At 51.2% G+C, this 22,591-nt stretch overlaps 1 protein-coding gene across 1 annotated transcript in view; it reads left to right on the top strand.

The window, feature by feature from the left end:
• The first annotated feature begins 6,238 nt into the window (after positions 1-6,238).
• ARHGEF18 (Rho/Rac guanine nucleotide exchange factor 18) overlaps positions 6,239-22,591 on the top strand; it is an 86,351-nt gene continuing 69,998 nt past the window's right edge. Inside the window, exons 1-4 of the mRNA XM_060145383.1 lie at positions 6,239-6,258; positions 14,137-14,258; positions 20,728-20,993; positions 21,918-22,068. Coding sequence (XP_060001366.1) covers positions 14,244-14,258; positions 20,728-20,993; positions 21,918-22,068 — 432 coding nt within the window. The 5' untranslated portion in view covers positions 6,239-6,258; positions 14,137-14,243. The remainder of the gene's footprint in view (positions 6,259-14,136; positions 14,259-20,727; positions 20,994-21,917; positions 22,069-22,591) is intronic.

Genomic DNA, 22,591 nt, shown 5'->3' with positions numbered 1-22,591 from the left:
ATCCTCTTAACCTGTCCCTACACCTGCCCACACGGACTCCAGGCCCACACGCTCTTCCAGAATCTCTCCTCTCCACATCAAGAGGTGGAATCAAGGTGGAGTCCCTTGTGCCTGGACTTGGGCAGACCTTCATGGGTCCCTCAACTAATAAAGTCTAGCAGAAGCAATGTGAGATCATAAAGGACAAGGCCACTTATACCTGGCTATCTCTCTCTCTCTCTCTCTCTCTCTCTCTCTCTGTCTCTCTCTCCCCCCGCTTGGGAGCCCTGAGCCTCCAAGTGAGAAATCTGGCTTCCCTGAGGATGACATGCAGAAGAGACTATGAGAAAAGACCACATAGAGACGAAAAGAGATGCCCATGGAACCCCAGCTCTTTGAGTTTTCCCAACTGTGTGAACAAAGATGCCTTAGCCCCATACAAATACAAAGTTAAAGAAATAGAAAAATAAGGGGCTTCTCTGGTGGCGCAGTGGTTGGGAGTCTGCCTGCCGATGCAGGGGACACGGGTTTGTGCCCCGGTCCGGGAGGATCCCGCATGCCGCGGAGCGGCTGGGCCCGTGAGCCATGGCCGCTGAGCCTGCGCATCTGGAGCCTGTGCTCCGCGGCCGGAGAGGCCACAACAGTGAGAGGGCCGTGTACCGCGAAAAAAAAAAAAAAAAAAAGAAATAGAAAAATAATTTTTTTGTGATGAGAATGCTTAGGATTTACTCTCTTGACAGCTTCCATGTATAACATACAACAGTGTTCATTATATTTATCATGTTGTACGTTACATCCCTAGTAGTACTGATTTATCTTACAGCTGAAGTTTGTATCTTTTGACTGCCTTCATCCAATTGTTTAGCTCATGACTTGTTGGGTCAGCTGGGTGGTTCTTCTTGCCTCAGCCAATCTCTGCTGGGTTCATTAATGGATTCATGGGACGCTGTCCTGGAGGCTTCCCTGGAATCTGCCCTTTCTAGGGGTCAGGACACCATTGTGTCAAGAGAGTACCCTTACCAAGGGTACCCTTACCAAGATGGCAGCCCCCATCAACAAGATGGTAAAAGACCTCACTAAAATGGCGGAGATTCTCACCAAGATGACAGATGCCCTCACCAATATGGAGGCTATCCTTGCCAAGATGGCAAACACTTCTATAAAGATAGAACACATTCTGGGACTTCCCTGGTGGTCTAGTGGTTAACACTTCGCCTTCCGATGCAGGGGGAGTATGGGTTCTATTCCCTGGTCAGGAGCTGAGATCCCACATACCTCGTGGCCAAAAAGCCAAAAACATAGAACAGAAGCAATATTGTAGCAAATTCAATAAAGACTTTTAAAAAAAAAAAGGTCCAGGGACTTGCCTGGTGATGCAGTGGTTAACGGTCCACCTGCCAACGCAGAGGACACGGGTTTGATCCTTGGTCCAGGAAGATCCCACATGCCGCAGAGCAGCTAAGCCCGTGCGCCACAACTACTGAAGCCCACACACCTAGAGCCCGTGCTCCTCAACAAGAGAAGCCACTGCAATAAGAAGTCCGCGCACCACAACAAAGAGTAGCCCTCGCTCGCCGCAACTAGAGAAAGCCCGCACGCAGTAACGAAGACCCAAGGCGGTTAAAAATAAATAAAATAAATTTTAAAATAATAATAATAGGGCTTCCCTGGTGGCACAGTGGTTGAGAGTCCGCCTGACGATGCAGGGGACACGGGTTCGTGCCCCAGTCCGGGAAGATCCCACATGCCGCGGAGCGGCTGGGCCCGTGAGCCATGGCCGCTGAGCCTGCGCATCTGGAGCCTGTGATCCACAACAGGAGAGGCCACAACAGTGAGAGGCCCGTGTACCGCAAAAAAAAAAAAGAAAGAAAGAATAATAAAATTTTTAAAAATTAGAAAATTGTCCACATCAAAAAGAGAATCTTTAAGAAAAAAGACGGAACACATTCCATACCCAGCACCTCCATTCAAACTCTCCACCAGCTCTTTCTACTATTACCATCCAGGACCAGAAGACCACCCTTTGGCAGTCCAAGGGGCTATTTACAACTCACAGGAACTAGCGTCAGGTTAGAGGAGGCAATCCAAGCGGTAAATGCCATCAGAGCCTCCTTCTGGCAGAGACACACAGTAAAATCAGAACACTTTAACCTGAGACATTCAAGGTCACTTGGCCCTCTGCCTCTAATGACTCCCACACATGCAAATCCACCCAGCCTTCCTCCCCTCCCCACAACATCACAATCAGCTCGACAGCTCAAGGTGGGAACCACGGGTTCCTAACCTAGTACTCGAGCAACACCATGGTCCACTCTGGCCCTGGTGAAATAAGAGAAATTGGGGGGTTAACCACAGTAGAAGTCACCTCCCACGTCCACTCACTACATAGTCAACCCTCCGTATCTACAGGTTCTGCACCTGTGGACTCAATTAACTGCGGATCACGTGCTATGTTTATGATCTGCAGTTGGTTGAATCCGTAGATGCGGAGGGCCAGCGATGGGACTTGAAGATCTGAGGATTTGGGTATTCACCGCAGGTCCTGGAACCAATCCCATGCAGGTACTGAGGGATGGCTGTATATCAGAACTTTCCACTAAGTGGGTACCCTTGATACTGCCCGTGGAGAGGATACCTGGAAATATCTCTTCCCCGTGATGTTTTACACCAGACCAACCCATCCCTGTGCCACATTCTGCTGTACTTTTCACTGCAGTATCTGTATCTTCTGTGGGTCTGTCGCTATTGTCGGTTTTTCTTCTGATTTTAGGTCATGAGATTCTATCTTCTGTTGTGCTTCAATCTTGATTGAATGCCTGATAATGTTTATGAAAGACTGTAGATATCATTGGCGGTTCTTCATGGTGTTATTTCCCTCCAGAGAGGTTTTCCTTTTTGCTTCTGGAAGGTAGTGAAAGTAAAGGCAGGTGACTTTAATCAGGGATGAAGCTGACTTGAACCTGGATTTTGGTCTGGGTGGAGGTTGGTCTATTTCTGGTCTCCCCTTGCTCCTAGGGTATAGTCTTTGGTGACCCCAGCTCTCTCCTCTTTGTGAGCCCTGACTTCCAATGTCTATTTCTCCAGCCCCAGATGATTGCCAGAAGCTACACTCAGTTTCTCAGCCCCTTTCTGGTCTGCTTCACACTTAAGAACCGCATTTATATCAACAATTCGCTTGTAAGGAAAAAAAAAAAAACACCCAGCATTGCATTATGTCTACCTCACCTCTCTAGGATTCTGACACCTCAAACCTTGGCTGCCAACGCCTTCAAATTGAGGGTGTTTTTTTTTTCTTCTGATTTTATCCAGATTTTTTAGCTGGATTTACCCTGGTGGAAAGGTAAATCTACAGTAAGGTAGCCTGCCATCGTTAGAAATAGGTATCCCTGTTGTATTTTTATCAAGCCTGCATTGCTAACTGTGCTTGACTCACTGTGTTTCTCTGTTCCTGAGCTCCTGGGTCCCTGTCTTTGTTGCCATCAGTTTGATGGAGGTCCCTCCTGGCTTCTCACTGCTTTTAATTTCCCTGAAGTTCTCATATCTGCTCTCCACCCAAAGGTCTGGAAGATCCAAGAGGCATCTGTAGTCTGTCCAGGGAAAAGTATGTGGTGGGAGATGAGGAATTAAACCCTGGAGCACAGCAGAGGAGGTGAGTTTTTAAATCTCCCTGAGCTGGTATCTGGATTTCTGTTTGTGTATAATTGTGTGTGTGTGAACATATGTCTGACTATTTGCGTGTGTATGTTTGCCATTGTCTACATGCACTGGGAAGTGTATTGGATGGTGCTGGTGTATAGAGTGTGTGTTTTTATATCTTTTTGTGAGTGAAAGAGTTGGAGGCCACCTACTCATAATAGGATGGCGGAAGTGATGAGAGAGGTGCAGATGGGGTCACCAAGGCCAGTGGGGAGACCATGAAGTGGCTAAGGACAGAGCCCTGGGAACACAGAGTTTAAAGGTCAGGCAGAGAAAGGAAGAGGAGCCGAGTCAGGAAGGGATACTGAGAAGGAGCAGACAGAAGAAGAAAAGGCATGAGAGGAATGGATTTCAAGAAGAATGTGGTCATATTTGTCCAGTAAAGGGGAAACTGAAAAGTGCCCATTAGACTTAGCCCCAGAGAGAGCTAGAAGACTGGAGGGGATGGAAATAAGACTTCAGTGGGGCTTCCCTGGTGGCGCAGTGGTTGGGAGTCCGCCTGCCGATGCAGGGGACACGGGTTTGTGCCCCGGTCCGGGAAGATCCCACATGCCGCGGAGCGGCTGGGCCCGTGAGCCATGGCCGCTGAGCCTGCGCGCCCGGAGCCTGTGCTCCGCAATGGGAGAGACCACAACAGTGAGAGGCCCGCATACCGCAAAAAAAAAAAAAAGACTTCAGTGGATGATGGAGTCGAGTAGGTATGTATAGGTAAAGACAGACTTGTGGCTAACCCTTTGAGAAGGGAGGGTGGAGGCTGAGAGGTCACTGAAGAGAGAAGGGACAGCCAGGAATTTTTCAGACATTAGTGAAAATGCAAGTAAGGAGGCTTCCACCACCAGGCGGCAGCACTTGTACAGACAGGCGCTGGCCGGCACCCACACAGATGCACACAGAGATAAAGACACAAAAGTAGACACAAAGAAACCCAGGCAGATACAAAAACCCCCACAAATACCGGATTCAGATCTCCCCAAGTCCCAGATGAGTCATGTAGACCCAACCCCACAGATACTGATGGGCATTCAGATACACACACACACAGACACACACACGATCACAGAGATTTTTAAAACTACGAGGATAATATTATTCAGCCATAAAAAAAGGAAGGGAATCTTGCCATCTGTAACAACATGGATAGACTTTGAGGGCATTATGCTAAGTGAAGTAAGTCAGACAGAGAAAGACAAATACTGGGTGATCTCATTTAGATGTGGAATCTAAAAGAAAACACCACCACCAGGGACTTCCCTGGTGGCACAGTGGTTAAGAATCCACCTGCCAATGCAGGGGACACGGGTTCGAGCCCTGATCTGGGAAGATCCCACATGCCACGGAGCAAGCAAGCCCGTGGGCCACAACTACTGAGCCTGCACTCTAGAGCCCGCGAGCCACAACTACTGAGCCCATGCGCCACAACTACTGAAGCCCACGCACCTACAGCCCATGCTCCGCAACAAGAGAAGCCACCGCAATGAGAAGCCCGCGCACCACAACCAAGAGTAGCCCCCGCTCGCCACTAGAGAAAGTCCGCATGCAGCAACGAAGACCCAACACAGCCAAAGATAAATAAATAAACTAATTAATTAATTAAATTTTAAAAAAACACCACCACCAAACTCATAGAAAAAGAGATCAGATTTGTGGTTATCAGAGGCAGGGGGTGGGGGTGGGGGAATTGGATAAAGAGGGTCAAAATGTATCAACTTCTAGTTAGAAGATAAATAAGTCCTGGGGCTGTAATGTACAGCATAGTGACTATAGTTAACACTGCTGCATGGTGTGTTTGAAAGTTGCTAAGACAGTAAATCCTGAGAGTTCTCCTCAGAACAACAACAACAAAACATTATTTTCTCTTTTTTTTTTTTTTTTTTGGTATCTGTATGAGATGCTGGAAGTTAACTACACTTACTGTAGTAATCATTTCACCATATATGTAAGTCAAGTCATGATGCTCTACACCTTCAACTTATACGGTGCTGTATTGTATGTCAATTATATCGCCATGAAACCGGGAAAAAAAACCCTAAAATGCTTATATACACACCCCCCCATAGACAAGTTGACACTCAAGACTTGAAAACACACACTCTGTGCTAACACACAAATACACTGTCAAAAGCACAGAGACAATGAAACACATACACACACAAACACTCAGACATTCACGCATACCCAGGTCCACCCCAGGACCCAGTCTATACTTGTTTTCTGAGGAACCCTCACTGCACCCTTCAGCTCCTCCTGGGAATGTCTTGTCCAGCCAGGGTGAAAAGCCTATAGGGCAGGGGAGGTGGGGGTTAGTACTAAGGACTTGGCCTCCTCCAAGGCTGGAGTCCCCGGGGCCCCCCCTGCCCCAGCCCCAAGCTCCCATCAGCTGATGTATCTGGCAGCCCCTGCAGACAGGCTCCGCCCCTCTTGCTGGCAGCCCCGTCCTGGCAGATATTCCCAGCCGATCGCCTTCTTCATCCTGCTGTTCACTCACATGCTAAGTGAAATACGGCCTCATGGCTAGCTCAGCGCTCAACCACTCCTGGCCGGCCCTCTCCAAGCTCTGGCTGAAGCGGTGGGCCTTCAAGAGAGGTAAGGGGGCAGGCAGTGAGCAGTGGGTACCGGCCACCCCGGCAGGGCTCCCTGGACAGCCTGCCCCACCATCCCACCCCGAGCCTTTCCTCAGCCCAGGGGCACAGAGTCTGCCTGAACCAGCCCCAAATTTCATGATCTCTGGGACCCCAACAGAACATCACAGACTTGTGGGGTCCCTCTTGTCTCAGAGGAAACGTGTCCCCAGGCTCAGCCAGGATCTTGTCTTGGGAGGTAAATCTGTAGAAGGAGAATCCACCCTAGAACTGGGGTAGGCTGGTGGCTTCCTGGGGGCTCCTGACGCGATTTGTTCCCGGATGGCTGCAGGACAGAGGTTCAGAGAGGCAGCAAAAGGAAGGAGGTTTGAGACTTCCAGAAATTCTGGTAGACACCTCCCTAGAACACACACACACACATACACACACACACACACACACACACACACACACACACACACACACACACACACACATTGGCTGGTAGCCCCCTGGGTCCCAGGACTTCAGTTTACTACGTGGCGGCTGGAGAGACCCTTGTATCATATCCCCCAAGGTCTGGGTGAATTGCTTTTGCAAAAAGGCATTTCTTAAATCTCGGCAGGAGTTTGGTCCTGGAAGATAGCCAGATGGTGTCCAAGGCCATGGGGCACGGGGGATAGTGTGATAGGAGCCCCCTGTACCCCCTGCATAAGGCGGGTACTTGTTCACGAATGAGTTTCCATGCAGGAGAGCAGCCAATAAGAAGATTCATTAGCTTGTTCATTACGTACGCTCTGGTTGAGGACCTGTCGTGCGCCAGGCACTGTGCTGGAGGAGACTGGACTATTGAGAATATCGGGGGACCTGGAGGCTGGGGCTGGGGAGGGAGACGGTGGCATGCGGACTGAGATGCAACGGAAGAGCAGTCATAATGGTGGGAATGGCTGCCAGTTACCGAGCCCTTGTGAGGTTCAGCTCAGAACGGAGGAGTGATGATCTCAGGGTCACACGGCAAGTACATGATGAGGGAGCCAGGATTTGAAACCAGGTGTGTCTCAAGGCTACCTCTGTGGTGTGTTCTGACCAGTGAACAAAGCTACCAGTGTGGACAGCTGGAGGGCTTGGGGAGGGTTTTTAAATCCACCAGGGGATGGTAATGTTAGAGAATTAGGGTATCAGCCTTGGATCCCACCTGGGACCCAGATCCTTACGAAGGTCTACCCGCTCTTGGCTGCCCAGCCCACCCTGTCTCCCTGCCCGGGAAGGTTGAAGCTGTGACTTATAGGCCGACAGGTTGGGGATGAGCTGTGGGAACCAGTGGGAACTCTTAAACCCTTTTATGGCTGACGCTGCAGGGGCTGCTGTTGGAAGAGGCTGCCTAGAACTTGAATACAGGATGAGAGGTGGCTCCTTAGCGAGAAGCATGGGGGTGGGGCGCAGAGAGGGACTCCCTAACCGAGTCCTTCCATTCTCTCGCCTTTCTGTGCCCTTCTTAACCTCTGTAACTGGCTGTCTGGGCACCAGATGGGACCTCCTGGGAAAATAATGGAGTGGATTTGGAGAGGCAGACAAGACTATGGAAGGGGGGGTAAGGACCTGCAGGAAGTTCCCTGGGGCAGAGCCCCACTGGCCCTTCCCCTCAGGTGCTCAATTACCCATTTTGGCCATACTTTTTCACTCATTCCCTAGCACATAATAAGTGTATATATAATGTGTGCATTCTGTGTCTCAACTTGGTGTCCTTCTTGCCTGGCCTCTCTGCCACAATTCTGCCTCTTTCTATCTACGTTTCTCCCCTCTTCATCCCCTCAGAATAACAAGTAATGCATCACTGCCACTGGACACTGACACACCACTTATCCCAACTATCCACCCATTCATCCATCCCTGCATGCACACACCCATCCATCCATTCGTCCATCTAACCATCTACTCGTCCATCCATCCAACCACCTACCCATTCATCCATCCCTGCATGCACACATCCATCCATCCATTCATCCATCTAACCATCTACTCGTCCATCCATCCAACCACCTACCCATTCATCCGTTCAACCAGACAGACAGTCAACTATCCATCCATGCATCCACGTATCCATGCATCCATCCATCCACCCATCCATCCGTCTAACCACCCAACTATTCATCCATCTAAGTATCTACTCATCCATCCATCTAACCACCCATCCATCCATTTATTTAACCATCCATTCATCCAACCACCCAGCCAGACAACGTTCCCTTCAGCCAGGCAGCCAGCTAGCCAACTATCCAACCACTCGTCCATCTATTCAACAATTCATTCATCCACGCTTCCATCCAACCATATATTCACCCATCTATCTGTTCATCTGCTCACCACAGGATAGCTTTGTGGTTGTGAGCCCTTGCTTTGGAGCAAGAAATACGTGGGTTCACATCCCAACTCTGACTCTTGCCAGTCCAGTACGACCTTGGAGGAGTCAGTACATCTCTCTGAGCCAGTTTCCCCTTCCATAATGTGGGGACTCAGAGGGTTGTTGTGAGGATAGAAGAATGCAAAGAACATGACAGGCTTAGTTAGCACAAGGCAAGGCATATTAGAACTGATCCACACATGTAAAATTTTACCACTTGGGACTTGGGGGTGTAAAAGTGTGTTGGATACAGAACTTGCCTCACGATCTGGAGCGGGGGACAGCAAACCTTTTCTGTAAAAGGCCAGAGAGTAAGTGTCTTCAGATTTGCAGGTCATATGGTCTCTGATACAACTACTGAACTCCGCAGTTGTAGCATGAAAGCAGTCAGACAATACGGACACGAATGGGTGTGGCCGTGTGCTACTAAAACTTTATTTACAAAATCAGGCGTTGAGTCAGATTTGGCCTGGGAAACTCCTGGTCTAGAAGCGAACAAGTAAGCCAGTTAAAGTACATCAGGGAGTAGAAAAGGGGTGCAGACGAATCCAAAGTCCTCTGGCTAAGACGGTCTGCAGAGGATCAGAGAAAAAGTCCTCGCTTGCCAAGGCAGGAAGAGTGGAAAAGGGTGGTGGGAACAGCACAGGGGCACACAGGAGAATACTGAGTTAGGGGCTCAGGTGTGCGTGGGGAGTTGAGAGGGTAGACTGAAAAGGGCTCGAATGTCATTCTAAGGGGAGTCCAGGGGTAAGGACCAGAGGAAGGGGGGTGACTCTCTGAAATGTCATGCCAAGAAGACATACCAGCTACTGCAACAGAAGAAGCCAATTGTGGTTGGCTATTGTTTGTGCAGGAAAATCCCGACAAGAGTTGTAGTTGTGTAGGAAGAGCTATAATGGAGGCTGACATTAAGATAGTAGCAGAGGCAAAAAGAAAAGAGGATGGAGTAGAGAAATGTCGGGGAGGTGAAATTGACAGGGCTTGGTGTCCTGAGGGGTAGTGAGGAGGCAAGGCTCATCTCCAGGTCTCTGGCAGGGTCACTGGGAAGACTGGGAAGACACTGATATGGGGACACAGAAGGAGGAAGGAAAACAAGGAGTTTGGCCTTGACAGCTTGAGATTGGAGCGCGGGTGGGAATATCAGAGAGTCACCACTGGAGACAAAGGCAGAGGCCATTGGAGACAAAGTCTGGAGCTTGGAGGAGATAATCTGTCACCAGAACCAAGGCTCAGTCTGTACCTGGGGTCAGGGTTCAGCATATGATGAGGGTTGGGGTTCAGATTGTGGCTCTAGGATGGGAACTCAGTCTATGACACCAGGATCAGGGCTCAGTCCATGACACCAGGATCAGGAGTCAATCCATGACACCAGGATCAGGGCTCAGTCTATGACACCAGGATCAGGGCTCAGTCCATGACACCAGGATCAGGGCTCAGTCCATGATACCAGGATCAGGACTCAGTCCATGACACCAGGATCAGGGCTCAGTCCATGACACCAGGATCAGGAGTCAGTCCATGACACCAGGATCAGGGCTCAGTCCATGACACCAGGATCAGGACTCAGTCCATGACACCAGGATCAGGGCTCAGTCCATGACACCAGGATCAGGGCTCAGTCCATGACACCAGGATCAGGGCTCAGTCCATGACACCAGGATCAGGGCTCAGTCCATGACACCAGGATCAGGGCTCAGTCCATGACACCAGGATCAGGAGTCAGTCCATGACACCAGGATCAGGGCTCAGTCTATGACACCAGGATCAGGACTCAGTCCATGATACCAGGATCAGGAGTCAGTCCATGACACCAGGATCAGGGCTCAGTCCATGACACCAGGATCAGGAGTCAGTCCATGACACCAGGATCAGGGCTCAGTCTATGACACCAGGATCAGTACTCAGTCCATGACACCAGGATCAGGGCTCAGTCCATGACACCAGGATCAGGGCTCAGTCCATGACACCAGGATCAGGGCTCAGTCCATGACACCAGGATCAGGGCTCAGTCCATGACACCAGGATCAGGGCTCAGTCCATGACACCAGGATCAGGGCTCAGTCTATGACACCAGGATCAGGACTCAGTCCATGACACCAGGATCAGGACTCAGTCCATGACACCAGGATCAGGGCTCAGTCCATGACACCAGGATCAGGAGTCAGTCCATGACACCAGGATCAGGAGTCAGTACACGACACCAAAGTCAGGGCTCCGTCAGTGACATCAGGTTGAGGTTCAGTCTATGACCCTGGGTTAGGGGCTCAGTCTGTGACACAAAGTTTGAGGCTCAACATGTGACACTGAGATCAGAATGGAGTCTGTCATCAGGGTCAAGCCCGGCCTGTTCCTGGGTCAGAAGCTTCCATGCAAAGAATAAACTCAGCCCTGGCCTTTCACCTTTAGCCTTTGCATCCCAGACTCTTAGGGTCACAGATGCAAGGCACAAGGTTCTGCCTCTGGCCTCTACAGGCTGCAGGAGGCCTCAGGCCTCTGTGAGGTCCCTGCCCAGGGAAGCAGACAGACCCTGCATCCTCTCCTGAGGCCCCCTGGGGCCTCGGCTGAGGGACGGGATGGCTCCTCCAGGCGGCTTCCCCTCCCCTTCCAAGCTCCCATCAGCCTCCAGGACCCAACCCCACATCTGGCTTTTCTCGTCCTTCACAGCCTGCTTGTCGTGTCCTATATTTCCCTGAGTCATAGAAGCTGCCTCACGGGAGATGCAAGGTTGAATGAGGGCAGCCGAACAGAGGCCCTCAACCAGGTTGGGAGAGTAGCTGGGAAAGTAGTGATGGTTTCTAGAATATTCGCAGTGATGGGAATTCCCTGGCGGTTCGGTGGTTAGGACTTGGTGCTTTCGCTTTCACTGCCAGGTCCAGGTTCCATCCCCGATCAGGGAACTGAGATCCCACAAGCCATGTGTCGTGCAACCACCACCACAATCCATTTTAGAACATTTGCATCACCCCCAAAAGAAATCTGTATCCTTTAGTCATAGCCCGGAGTTTCCCATTTCTCCCCAGCCTTAGACAATCACTCATCTATTTTCTGCCTCTGTGGATTTACCTGTTCTGAACATTTCATATAAATGGAATCACATAGCATGTGGTCTTTGGTGGCTGACTTCTGTGATGTCACATCACGTCTTTAAGGTTCATTCATGGTATAGCAGGTGTCAGAACTCCATTCCTTCTTTTTTTTTTTTTTTTTTTTGCTGTGTCGTGCGGCTTGTGGGATCTTAGTTCCCCAACCAGGGATTGAACCCCAGGCCTTTGTCAGTGAAAGCGCAAGTCCTAACCACTGGACAGCCAGGGAACTCCCAGAACTCCATTCCTTATTATGACTGAATAATATTCCACCGTATGGATGGACCACATTTTGTGTATCCATTCATCTGTTTATGGACATTTGGGTTGTTTCCACCTTTTGGTTATTGAGAATAATACTGCCATGAACTGTCATGTACAAGTTTTTGGGTGGATCTGTGTTTTCCATTCTCTTGGGTATAGACCTAGGAGTGGAATGGCTGGGTCGTATGGCAACTCTATGCTTCATTTTTTGAAGAATTGCCAAGATGTTTTCCAGACTCCTTGAGTTTTTTATGCCCATGTGATACCTTTTCATTCATCTGTTTATGAAATGTGTTTATTTCTGCCTTGGCTATTTTCTGCTGTTCTTGCTACCTTCCAAAAGCCCCAGCAATTTTGCATTCACAATTTTGTATTCGTTGTCTTAAAGAAGGCTCCCCAAATTATACACCTGTCAGCACCCCCAAAACTTGGGGCAGTGTTTGTATTTACACAGCTGGGAGGAGAAGGAACAGAAGTGGGTACAGACAGCTCACCCCATGTTGGGATAGAAAAGGACAGCCTCACCCCTTCCCCTCTGCCAGCTGCAATGGTCATAGGCAGAGTGGCCACAAAATAGATCACCCCACCTGTACCCTTTGGAGGGTGACAGTGGGCTACTGTTAATCATTACTTGACTTGGTAGCATAAACTAGGACTGTCCCCAGCGAGCTGAGACATGGGGTCCCCCAGCCACAGGGGACCCAAGCTAAGGAATGGATGAGGACCTAACTGCCACTGTCCAAAGGCATCGCCATCCCTCTCCCCACCCCCACCTTGGCCCTTCCTGAAGCTGCTATCGCTCTTACCGCAAACGTGCTGTTCGGTCTCTCTGGGTATCACCTCCATTGGATTCCTCGCCTCCACCTTCACCTCCAGGCACTCTCCCCTCAGCTCCCTGGTTGCAGCAGGACCTAGGATGTTTTTGCAGGGGGTGTGGAGGAGCGAAGGGAGTCCAGATGCCAAGGCAATGCAGTGCAGTGCAGTACAACACAAGGCAGTGCAATGCAGTGCACAGGAGAGAGGCACCGTAGATGGGGGCGGGGGGTGGACGAAGGTTTCTGGAGCGAATAGGATGAGGTCTTTAGGCAGGTGGCCCTACAACAGGAATGGGGGGCTCTTAGGCAGTGGGTCCTGCAGCGGCAGGGACAAGGCACAGGAGGAAGATCCTGGTGGACACCAGTGGCTGGACCAAGACATTTGACCTTCTTCCTGCAGGCGGTGGGTAACCTACGTGGGGATTCGGATACGCAGGGGTGATGCGCTCTAGCTGCAGTGTAAGGGGCAGTGGGAGAGAGTCGGGGGTGCCTGTTTCTCCCCCGGCAAAAGGCTCCATCCAACACCCAAGATCAAGCCAGGGCACCCTCCTGACCTGGAGGGAAGGAAGGTGACCAAGCACCCCAGGATCGGGCCCTGAAAGATGGGCACCATCACACCCACCTTCCAGGTGAGGAAACTGAGGCGCAGAGAGGTGACTTCCCCAAAGGTGTGCAGCCATTAGGGGCAGGTCCAGGCAAGGACACAGTCTGGTTGGCCCCAAATCCCTTGTTTTCTCCTCTATACCATGCCACCCAGGGGTCCCTGGAACTCAAAGTACAATATAGGGACAGAGACAGCCTGAAGTTCTACCATTAGAGACCCTCTAAAGGTGGGCACTGGGTACTTGCGTTTGGTCTTAGGGACCCATGCTAGCAAATGAGGGCTTCTTGCTAGAGCAGGCATGACAAATCGATTTCATCTCATGAGCTAACGCAGATCAGCTGGAGACGGCTTCCAAGCATGATGCAGCGGGAAGCGTTCCGAGGGGACCATGGCTCAGGAAGAAAGAGCCCTGGGATTGAATAGAAATGTCTGTCCCAGGCTCAGCATGAGTGGTGTCGAGTGGTGTCGCGTATGTTGGCTTAAAGAGGGAACTCCCTGGCGGTCCAGTGGTTAGGATTCACTCTTTCACTGCCGAGGGCCTGGATTCGATCCCCGGTCAGGGAACTAAGAGCCCACAAGCCACAGGGTGTGGCCAAAAAAAAAAGATCATGGGGACCATCCTCCCCTGCCATCCCATTTTACAGATGAGAAAACTGAGGCCCAGATGCAGCACTCAGGCCCTGACTCTTCAGGCCTCCCACTCAGCCGTGACACCTTGTCCCTCCTTTCCCCACAGGCTCTGAGCCCAAGCCCTATGTCCAGCCCTTTGACTCTGGAGCTGCAGACTCAACCTCCAAGAGCAGCGGTGGACCCTGGAGGCCTGAGGACCCAAACTTCCCCGCCATGGAGGATGAGCAGGCATGTGTCTGACTGCTGAGACGGGCAGGAGCTGATGATGCCTGCAGCAGCAAGTACACATTTTTAGCACCTGCAGGAACACTGTGTGCATAATTTCAGGGAACTCTCCTCAAAACATGGCAGAGTAGTTATTATCCCATTCTACAGAGGAGGAAATGAATGCTTTCTGGAACAAGAAGAGGGAGGGTGGGATGAGTAGAGGGGAGGGTTGATGGATGGATGGAAGGAAGGAAGGATTGACAAAAGAGATGGATGGATGGATGGATGGATGAAAGAATGGAGGGAAGGGAGGGAGGGAGGAGGGAAGGGTGGCTAGATGGGTGCATGGGTGGGTAGAACAATCAATGAAAAAGGAAGAAAAAGCTCCCATGGGCACCTCTGAGCTAGAACAGCCCTGCGGAGTGGTCTTAAATCAGGCTGAGATGGCCAAGCCATTACGTCCCCACATCAATCAGTCGTGGCCTGTGGACTGCCCAGGAAGGGATGTGACTTCCCAGAAGGAGACTGACAGCTGACAGCCATCTGCTGGCAGCCCTCCTCCAGCATCTGGGGCAGCCCATTCTCACTGAAGGGGGGGGTCTGGGTGGCATTTTATAACACCCACCACACTAAGGAAGGAGGGTCCATTACAGTCAAACCATATGTAGGAAATTCTGTGTATCTGCCTATCATTTTACGGAGGAGCATACTGGGGTCCAAGCAGGAAAAGAATTGGCCTAGGTGTCAGGGAGAATTCAGGGTAAATGAAGACAAGACCAGGACTTAAGTTCAGCTCTGGACCTTCCAGGGCTCTGGACCTCTTGGGATGGGAACCCTGGGCTGCAGGCAATGGGGCAGATAGGATGGCAATGGAGGAAGCGTGTATCTGGAGAAGCAGGGAGCCCTGGGTATATACGGGGAGGCTCTACCCCACCACCACCAAATAAGCCCCGCCACCCACATCCGTGTCCTTATCTCGTTGGTCACCAGAGCTGGAAGCAGCAGAAGGCAACATCCTTGCCCTTCCTTCCCCAAGCCCTGTGAACACTACATCTGTACAACCCTCAATTCTGTCCATGTCTCTCCTTCCTTCTCCACTGCCCTGGTGGAGGCCACTGTAATCGCTCACCCAGGTGATTTGCACAAGTGTCTTCACTGCTCCAACAGCCCTGCCCCTGTCCAAGCCTATCTGGGCTCTGCATCTTGCATAATCTTTCTGAAGGCAAATCACAGCCCCCTGGCCTCCATACCACCATTGTTTGGAACTTAGAGATTAAATCCTTCCTTGGCCTACCAGGCCTGCTGATCCAACCCCATTCCCTCCCCCCCCACAAACCCCTTCAGCCATAAGGAAATCTTGCCAGTTTGTGGGGGAAGCACCATGAGCTCTCAAGCCAGCAGGCTTCTGAACATCCTGTTCTCTTAATGCCTGGAATGCCCTCACCCAGAGCCTCTACCTAGCTAACTCCTACTCATTCCTCAGGGCTTCCCTCACTGCCACTTCCTCCAGGAAACCCTCCCTGATTTCTTCCTTCCTTCCTTTCTTTCTTCCCTTCTTCTTCCTTTCTTTCTTTCCTTCTTTCTGTCTTTTTGTTTTTAAAACATTCAGTAGGACTTTTCATTGAAAAAGATATATATACTGATAAGATGTAAATTATTTTAAAATATATGCAACTTGACCTATATAGCCAGCTCAAGAAATCATTTACATGTCACATAGACACTATTTTATGTGGTTGGAAGTAGGGTTTGGGGGTTTTATTTTGTTACGGAAACTGTCTAAAGATGGTCTAACCTGTCCTAGTCGAGTTGTCCTTCGTAGATTTTGCACACCAATGATTACCCCAGCGTTTGTCCCTTTTTAAAAAAGGAATTTTCTATATGATCTGGCTTAGACTAAATCTTATTTTTCAAACTTAAAAAAATTAAGTTTAAAATAATAATAACAAAAAAGGGATTTTCTAAGGATAACTCCAAACCAGAATTCCTGTCCCTTCAAACAGGGTCAGCTGGCCCCCCTTCAGTTCTTCTCCAGCCCATTTTCTAGAACATTCACTCATCCTTGATTATAATCGCTGGATTTAGTTGTCAGTCTACTCCAATTAGCTCCATCTGGCAGGGTCATCAATTTGCCCAGAGGAAGGGCCCTGACTCCTGAAGTATAAAAACAATAACCATGGTTGCAACAACCAATATCTACTTCCATTGATCGAGGACTTGCAATGCGTAAGCATCATCTCATTCTACCTGCCCAGCAATCCTACAAGAAGGCAGCATCACACCCATTTTAGAGATGAGAAAACTGAGGCCCAGAGAGGGTTAGAAACTTGCCTGAGTTCACACTGAGCTAATAAAAGACACGTGAGGGATGCAAACCTTGACTAAGGCCTTTCTATCATTCCAGCCATCCGAAAACTGTCTGTCCCTGTTATTTATTTGCTCTTTTGTTTGAAATCAATTCCCTTTTTACACGATGAAATGGAACCAGAGAAATGATATGCTTGAAGTTGCTTTGGTGTGCTATTTTTTCTTAATATACAAGGAGATAAATAACTATTTACATTTTTAAAAAACGTGGACCCATGTACTATCTCAATCTGCACACAGCAAGCCCTTTGGTAGAGTGGGATTCCTGGGACATCTCGTCTCTGGGTCTGCCATTGAGGGGGGACCCATCCCTCAAGGTTCCCCAGGGTTCCCGGAGCAGGAACCTGGATTTACTGTATCCTCTCTGGGGCATCAGGGCCAGCATACAAATGTTTAGGGAGATGCCTGGGAAGGCCCTCAGTGGGCCGGCTCCCATTTCTGACCCAGGAAATGTTGGAAGAAAGATACAAGTTCCCCAGCAAAGGACAAAGCCCCCTCCCTCCCCCCTCCATCTCTGTACCTGCCACAGCTGCCCACCATCCCCTTCTAACCAAAGCTCTGGCGGGGTTCCCACTTCTGCCTCCTGTGAGGGAGGCCAGATAGGAGAGGGAGTGGGGAGGGCCCGGCCCAGGCCAAGAGGCTGTCCTGATGTATTTATATTTATAGGAGGATGAAAACCAGAGAGGCAAGGAAACTTTTGGGGTCGTGGCAGAGGAGACAGGAGTTGGCAGAGGTTACCAAGGCACCAGGGATGGGACTGGAGTGATCCCGGGAAGGCTGCCGCTGAAGTCATAGGAGAACCAGGGGAACCTGGACCAGCCAGGGCCAGAGGTGTGGGTTTTTTGGACAGAGACTGAAGAAGAGGGACCCTGGTATATGAAAGATACAGGGAGGAAGCAGCAGGCAGAGAAGAAGCAGCCAGGGAGGCTGGGGGGAGAAAGATCAGTGGGTGCAGGTACTTCCCTGGCGGTCCAGTAGTTAAGACTCTGCACTTCCATTGCAGGGGACATGGGTTCGATCCCTGGTCGGGGAACTAAGATCCCACATGCCACGCAGTGCAGCGCCCCCCCCATGGCCGGGGTTCAAAAAGCCAATCAGAGAATTGCCGTACAATCCAGCAACCCCACTTCTGCAGATCTACCCAAAAGAGGTGAAAGCAGGGACTCAGACAGACATTGTACATCCCATATTCATAGCAGCATAATCTACAAGAACCAAAAGGTGGAAGCAACCCAAATGTCCATCAAAGACTGAATGGAGAAACAAAATGTAGTTTTGTTTATAGCCATACAATATGGTCCATCCATACAATGGAACGTTAGCCTTTCAAAGGAAGGAAATTCTGACCCATGCTAAAACATGGATGAACTTGAAAACATTATGCTAAGTGAAATAAACTAGACACAAGAGGACAAAGATTGTATGATTCCACTTATACGAAGTCCCTAGAATAGGCAAATTCAATAAGACACGGTAGAGTCGAGGTGACCAGGGGCTCAAGGAGGTGAGAATGGGGAGTTACTGTTTAATGGGTACAAACCTTCTCTGGAGGAAGATAAAAAAAGTTCTGGAGATGGACAGTGGTGACGATTGCACAATAGTGTAAATGTACTTAATGCCACTCAGTTGTATACTTAAAAATGCTTAAAATGGGGCTTCCCTGGTGGCGCAGTGGTTGAGAGTCCGCCTGCCGATGCAGGGGACACGGGTTCGTGCCCCGGTCTGGGAGGATCCCACGTGCCGCGGAGCGGCGGGGCCTGTGAGCCATGGCCGCTGAGCCTGTGCTCCGCAACGGGAGAGGTCACGGCAGTGAGAGGTCCGCGTACCGCAAAAAAAAAAAAAAAAAAAAAAAAAAATGCTTAAAATGGTGAATTCTATGTTATGTATACTTTACTACGATTTTAAAAAAGAAGGAAGGTGTCAAAACTGTAGAAAGCTCCAAGTGGGGGAGGTGAGAGAAAAAGCCAGACCCTGCATAGCTCTTCCACCCTCATTCCACGGCAGGTGTGGACACTGCCACCTGCGTCCTGCCAGCCAAGATCTGCAGCCGACCAAGAGCGTGGCTCTTGGCTGGCAGGTGTTTTCCACTTTCAATTGGCTGCTTCTCTGAAAATTCCCCACACCAAGTGTTAGCAGGGACCTTCCTGTTACCCCTCCCCTAGTAAAGACTGGCCATGGCCGGCCAAATGGTCCAGGGATAAATAGGGTTGCAATATTGAGCAGATAAAATTAAAGGATGCGCAGTTAGACTTGAATATTGTAATGTTTGGAATCTACTTACACTAGAAAAAAAATTCGTTGTTTATATGAAATTGGAAGTTCACTGGGCGTCCTGCATTTTATCTGGCAGTCCTATCCTGGGGCCTCTTATAGAGCTCATGAAGGGGGCCAGGTCTGCTCAGTGGGCCCTTCAGGCCACCAATTGGGACAGTCCATCAAGGGCTGCCTGAGCTCACATAGATGTCTGGGGTCACATCTCAGGGTTGGTTTTGCATGGAGCACTTGTAGAGGACTTCCCACCTACCCACAAAACCCTGTCTGAGGACAGTGCTAACAAAGGCCTGGAAAAGGACAGTCCCTGTCCTGCAGATCCTGACAGCCCAAAGGAGGGACACCTTATTTAGACTGGAGGAGTCAGGAAGGCAGCCTGGAGGGCATGCCCAAGCTGGGTTTTGATGGGTGAATAGGAGTTCACCAGGCTGCCTCTGGGTGGCTTGGGAGAAGAGGTTCTCCAAGGAAAGGAAAAAGCAGGTGCTCTGTCTGGGGGGGAAATAAATGACAAATAGAATGACTGGGAGGGAGAGAGAGGAAAAAGAAATAGAAGAGTAACAAGGGTAAGAAAGAGGATAGAGCTTTGGATCCAGACAGATCTGAGTTTGGGTCTGGCTCTGCGGTTTACTGACTGTGTGGCCCAGGACTGTGTGGTCCTTTCTCCTCCCTGAGCCTGTCTCCTGATCTGGAAAGTGGGACAACAGCGCCCCCTGGTGGAGCTTCTGTGGGATTAGGGTTAACACCCGTGTAGTTCTGGGTGCAGATTGGTTGCTGCTTTGGTGGATGTGACAATCATCGTCCACCCTTGTGTATCTTCCGTGTCAAACAGCGCCTGGCACATCGATGCCTCATGGGTGGGTTGCGACGTGAGGCTGCACACGGGCCAGAAGCTGGAGGCAGCCTACCCTGGAGCCCTTTGCACTGTGCTCACGAGCTCAGGCTTCTGCTGTCCGGGAGCGGAAGTTATTGCAGGGGATTTAGGAGCGCAGAGGTTCCAGGCTACCCTCTGGTAGGACTGAGCAGGGCCGGAAATAGGGGGAGGCAAGCGAGGTGCGGGGTCCGAAACTGTCATGTCTTAATATTTTGATAATTTGCTCATCACGGAACTCTTTGCACTGTATTGAGTTCTTTTTTTTAATATTATATTAAAGTATGATTTTCTTTATTCTTGAGTTTTGGGGCACCCCCTACAATTTTGTGTCCGAGGTGAGTGCCTCACTTGCCTCACCCTAGGCCTGGGAGGGAGACTTAGGGTACAGGAGACCCATGAGTACACATCCTACGCAGCCCCGGGAAAAGACTAGGAGCCCCTTGGGACTTCCCTGGTAGTTCAGTGGTTAAGACTCCGCGCTTCCACTGCAGGGGGTGCGGGTCCGATCCCGGGTGGGGGAATGAAGATAGCGCATGCCACGCAGTGCGGCCAAAAACAAAAAAGACTACGAGCCCTGACACTGCCTGAAATTCCACCAGTAGCAGTAGCACCAAGGATAATTTACCTCCGTGCAGCGCTTTTGCAAATTGCGTTCACAGGCATGATCTTACGTGAGGCTTAAAACAAGCTGGGTGAGCCGACAGGACAGAGGTTATTTTGTCTGTTTCATAAAACCATCAGACAGAAATTCAGTAAGGGAGGTGGAATCAGGTCTGCCAGCCCAGATTTCTGGTCCCTTTTGCGGGGATAAAGCCTTGAAGGCCTGGGTTAGACATTACACTGAGGGGACCACCCCCATTCTACCCCACCTGCCACTAGATGGGCGCTGAACCCAGGTTGGACGGGAGGGGTGTGGGCAGGGTCTGCGAGTTGGGGGCCTCTGCTGCCCTCGGTCAATGCCTTTTCCCCATCCGTCTCCAGGAGGATGGAATTCCAGGGCTGCTCGGCAATGGCGAGAGCTCGGAGGACTTCAGCCTGGACTTGGGGGACCTTCAGGGCAGTGAGTATGTCCAGGACCTGGGCCTTGAGGTCCCTTCACAAAGCCAGCCTAGGCGGGCCAGGGGCAGTGGGCCCCCTAGCGAAGAAGCCGGAGAAGACTCGCCCTTCTCCAGCCTGGCAGGGTCCCAGGGCCTGCCTCGAAGACGCAGCTGGGAGAGGTCGCGGAGCTGCTCTGAGACCTGGCATAGGTCAGTCCCGCCCCACCCCCCCAACGCCTTCCGGGACACACCCCCAGAGCGGCCAGGCTACGCTGCCCCCCTGCCTCTCAGTCATCTAGCTCAAGGGCCACCAGAGGTGTCTGCACTGTCAGAAGGCAGCCCCAAAGGCCCTCTCCGGAGATGCAGGCCTGCACACAGAGCTCACGTGGGCACATGAATCCGTGTGCATGGGTAAGCGCGCACACGCTGAAGGAGCGTGCACCAGCCCAGACTGGAACTGCGTGAACCCGGCCGGCAGGCTCACACCTAGATGTGCACACCCGCCCGTGCACCCGGGGCGTACATGACCACGCTCAACACGCAGGCGTGCATCCTCTCCCTGCTCAAACCCAGGGACGCATAAACATGTCACTTGCACATGCGTGCACAAAGCCACAGATGCACTTGTGATCAAAACACAGATGCGTGCTCAGTGCCACCCACAAACCACAGTGGCAGCCCCAAACAGTAGAGAGGGGTGCTTTAGCTGCGCCCTCCACCCCTCACGGGTACCCCCAGATAGAAATCCAGTCTGTGTAAAAAAAAAAACAGTGGGAGGGAGGACTTCCCTGGTGGTCCAGTGGTTAAGACTCCGAGCTTCCAATCCAGGGGCATGGGTTTGATCCCTGGTCGGGGAACTATGTTAATACCACATGCCGCTGGGCCAAAAAAAAAGGTAAAAAAACCCAAAACACAAAAAACAGTGGGCCCGCGATGCAAATGGAAATTCAGCATCAAATCCCCCAGCCAGACTCCCCACCCGCCTCTCTGGTACTGGGAGAGCTGGACCCCTCTCTGTGCCCTGTCCCCCCAGAGGGCTACCCACGGATTCCCTCCAGGCCCCCATGCTTCACATGCTGGAGCTGGGGCAGCAACCAGGTGGAAGAGACCCGACTCCCTCCCTTCCTCCACCAGGCTCAGCCTCGAAGCCTCAGCTGCAAATGAGGGGTCCTGTCTCCCTCGGACACTGGCCAGCCTTGCTCTGAACTTGCCAGGAGGGGGCCTGCAGGCCTGGACCAAAGGGTGTCTGTCTGGGGGCGGAACCCCCCCAGAGGCACCAAACAAGGTGGGTGCAACCTGCAGCCACCCCGGACGATACCACACCTGTGGGCCCAGGCACTGTCTCTGCAGGTTCCAAGGAGTGCCTTGCCCGTAGCTGGGGGACTGCTTTATCATGGCAGGTGTAGCCCGTGACTGGGGAGTCACTGGGTCCCGAGATTGCAGCCCAGACCTGAAGGTCCTTTGCTGGGCTGGGATCCTTGGCCATAAGTTCACCCCTGGGCTGGGGAGCAGAGGCATGTCTCCGCATCTTTGCAGCTGGAAGGAGGTGCTGCCTGTGACTGGAGTTTGGAAGTAGGGAGGGCTCGTCTGAGGTCTGGGATTTTAGCCCAAAACTGGGGAATGCATGCTCGGAGCTGTTGCCTCTGCCTGGGGCATCTTTGCCCATGACCATGACCTGGGGGGAAATGACTGGCCACGGCTGGAATTTGTGGCTCAGAATTCCAGAGCTGCAGCCCACAGCTGGGGTGGGTATGGCTCCAGCCCTCAGCTGCTATGGAGTCCCAACGCTGTGCTCATGCCCCATGGCT

Source organism: Lagenorhynchus albirostris, chromosome 3, assembly GCF_949774975.1.
Source record: "Lagenorhynchus albirostris chromosome 3, mLagAlb1.1, whole genome shotgun sequence".
Taxonomy (NCBI): domain Eukaryota; kingdom Metazoa; phylum Chordata; class Mammalia; order Artiodactyla; family Delphinidae; genus Lagenorhynchus; species Lagenorhynchus albirostris.
Note: the sequence above shows the minus strand (reverse complement) of the source record. Positions and strands in the feature narration are given on the sequence as shown.